Source organism: Brassica oleracea, chromosome C4 (genome assembly GCF_000695525.1).
Source record: "Brassica oleracea var. oleracea cultivar TO1000 chromosome C4, BOL, whole genome shotgun sequence".
NCBI classification, from domain to species: Eukaryota; Viridiplantae; Streptophyta; class Magnoliopsida; order Brassicales; family Brassicaceae; genus Brassica; species Brassica oleracea.
This window is the reverse complement of record NC_027751.1, coordinates 15,190,913-15,193,179: the sequence shown is the minus strand read 5'-3', so window position 1 is coordinate 15,193,179 and position 2,267 is coordinate 15,190,913. Positions and strand designations below refer to the sequence as shown.

Sequence of the window (2,267 nt, the reverse complement as noted above, 5' to 3'; positions counted from 1 at the left end):
AATACTTAGCTTCAGTGCTTTTGAATTCTACTACAATTGGTTTATTCAAGTGTTGTTATGATGTAGTATCACCCAAACGAAGAATATGTGCATGTTTGTTGATCCTTGCACTGCAATTTCCCACGATAAAGATCCTTTGACAACGCAGAGTCATATTGAGAGTTGCAATCATTTCAGTTTCAGACCCTTTTTGTTTCTGCTGTACTTGCCCTTTGCAGATAAAGCTCTGACACACCAACAGATGCATATCTATTAAAAAAGGGGGAAAGATGGAAACTTTGATGAAACATAAACACGAGAACTACATAATAAAACAGAACCCACAAAACAAACTAAAGACTTAAGTTTATTCTTTATATAAATCAGAAACTGAATTGTCTCCAACAACAAGCTTAGTTAGCTACCAAGTCCTCTCATAATAGACTGTACAAACATAAGTCAAAGCAAGAGTTATTACAAATCCCTAAAAGCTCTTTTAAGTTATACCTAACAACAACAATTCATCAGTCAGATTCAAATTGATGTCAGATTCAGAAGAGGAGCTTCCTGCCCCGTCCAGAGCCATTGTTCCTCCATTTCTTAGTGAGCTGCATCGGAGCTCCGGGACAAGTATCCGGAACCATTTTGGCAACCCGCGAAAGAGGCGTCTTGCAATCATCTAAACAGCAAGTCTCAGCGCTGCCCTGTTGCAGTCGCGCCGAGAGAATGATTTGCAAGAGACTCTGATAGATAGACTCGATGATGTCTTCATCGGACAAAGTGATGGTTCCTCTGGACTCTCTCTGTGTGGTTGTTATCAGTTCCTCTTCAGACAGAGAAAGGTCTGAATCAGATGGAGAAATGGAATCTGGGTCATCAGCGGTTGGAGTTTTAGGCTCTAAAGAAGCCTTCTTTTTTGCTTCACATGGATCTCCTTCTTGGTCCATTAGATTCACGAGATCTAAGAGAGCAGAACAAAAGGCATAATAAACAGAAATTAATTACGAATAAAAACAAAAAAAAGGACAGAAATCAAATCTAGTAACTGTCGAATCTCGGGAAGCAACTATGGATTGCAGAGAGCTGAGAGAGAGAGAGGAAAGAGAGAATGAGTAGAGTACCTAAGAGAGAGAGAGAGAGAGAGAGGCTGAGTAGGTTTTTGTTTGCGCCATTTTTTAGGGATTTTTTGTACTTATATTACGCAAATTGAGATGAGAGGACTAGATGAATCTCCACCGTTCAATGTTTAGAAATGGACCTACACCTACCGTTCAGAGTTCAGACTCTCCTTTAACACCAGTTTGATTTTTTATAACTTTTGTGGGGTCTTCAGGACCAGGAGTCTTTGGACTTTCTCGCCAGTTAACTCATTGTAGTTGCGTTTGTGTGTCCGGTCTTTTTTTTGGGTTCAAATATCAATTTTCATTAACCATTATATCATGGTTACAAAGATTTCGACCTCAGTAGATTTTCAACCAGAGATATAATAAACTGATCAAGAACATGTCTATGGATCATTCTTGGTCTTGATCGTTTTTTTTCTTTTGGCAAATTTTAATAAAAAAAATTTAGTAAACCTTTTTTAGATGGTGAAGTTACTCTACTATTTTTTCTAAGAAATAAAAGAATAAAATTTCAATGCACTTTATAATAAAATAAAAAACAACAAACATTAATTTTCAAATCAGCGACTAATTATTTATATATCATAAATTAAATTGTAATTTTTGAAATATTTTAAAAAGTATTCACGAATTACAATGATTTTTTTTTAACTATCGTAAAACTAATATCATTTATTTAAACAAGAAAAATAAATTTAAAAGTTTATACTTTCCTATTGATCATATCCCCAGTATATTAATACAAAAACATTTTAAAAGTTATAACATGTAGTTTGTACTAATTAAAAAAGTCTCTTGTTGAGTTGTCACGTAATTGAAATACTAATTTTGCTTACGTGGCAGCTTGAGAATCAATTGAGAATTTTGTTAGTTGATATATGGTGTTTTAGACATCTTGTATATATGATTTTCAATTGGTTTTCAAGTCTTTATCGAGTCTTCTTAGTCTTTTTCGAGTCATTACAAGTCTGGAATTGCATTGGATGGGAGATGGACCAGCTGGAACAAAAGAGGCAGAAAAGAGTGCAATTTGGTGATTTTCACGCAGAACAGTCTTGATGGTTGTTCCCGATCGCGCGAAACACCCCGAGTGTTTGTTCCAGCGGCAGAGATTTTTAAAGAAGTTTCCAAATATTTCGGGATTTTACTTAAGGCTTCCCCCTT

The 2,267-nt window shown here is 35.5% G+C and overlaps 1 protein-coding gene across 1 annotated transcript; it reads right to left on the bottom strand.

Moving 5' to 3' along the window:
• Positions 1 to 333: 333 nt before the first annotated feature.
• Positions 334 to 1,135, bottom strand: LOC106339875. The gene is made up of 2 exons (XM_013778740.1): positions 1,101 to 1,135; positions 334 to 940 (listed from the first exon to the last, which is right to left on the bottom strand). The coding sequence occupies exon 2, from the start codon at positions 924 to 926 to the stop codon at positions 531 to 533; it is 396 nt and encodes a 131-aa protein (XP_013634194.1). The 5' UTR covers positions 927 to 940; positions 1,101 to 1,135; the 3' UTR covers positions 334 to 530.
• Between the last annotated feature and the right edge of the window lie 1,132 nt (positions 1,136 to 2,267).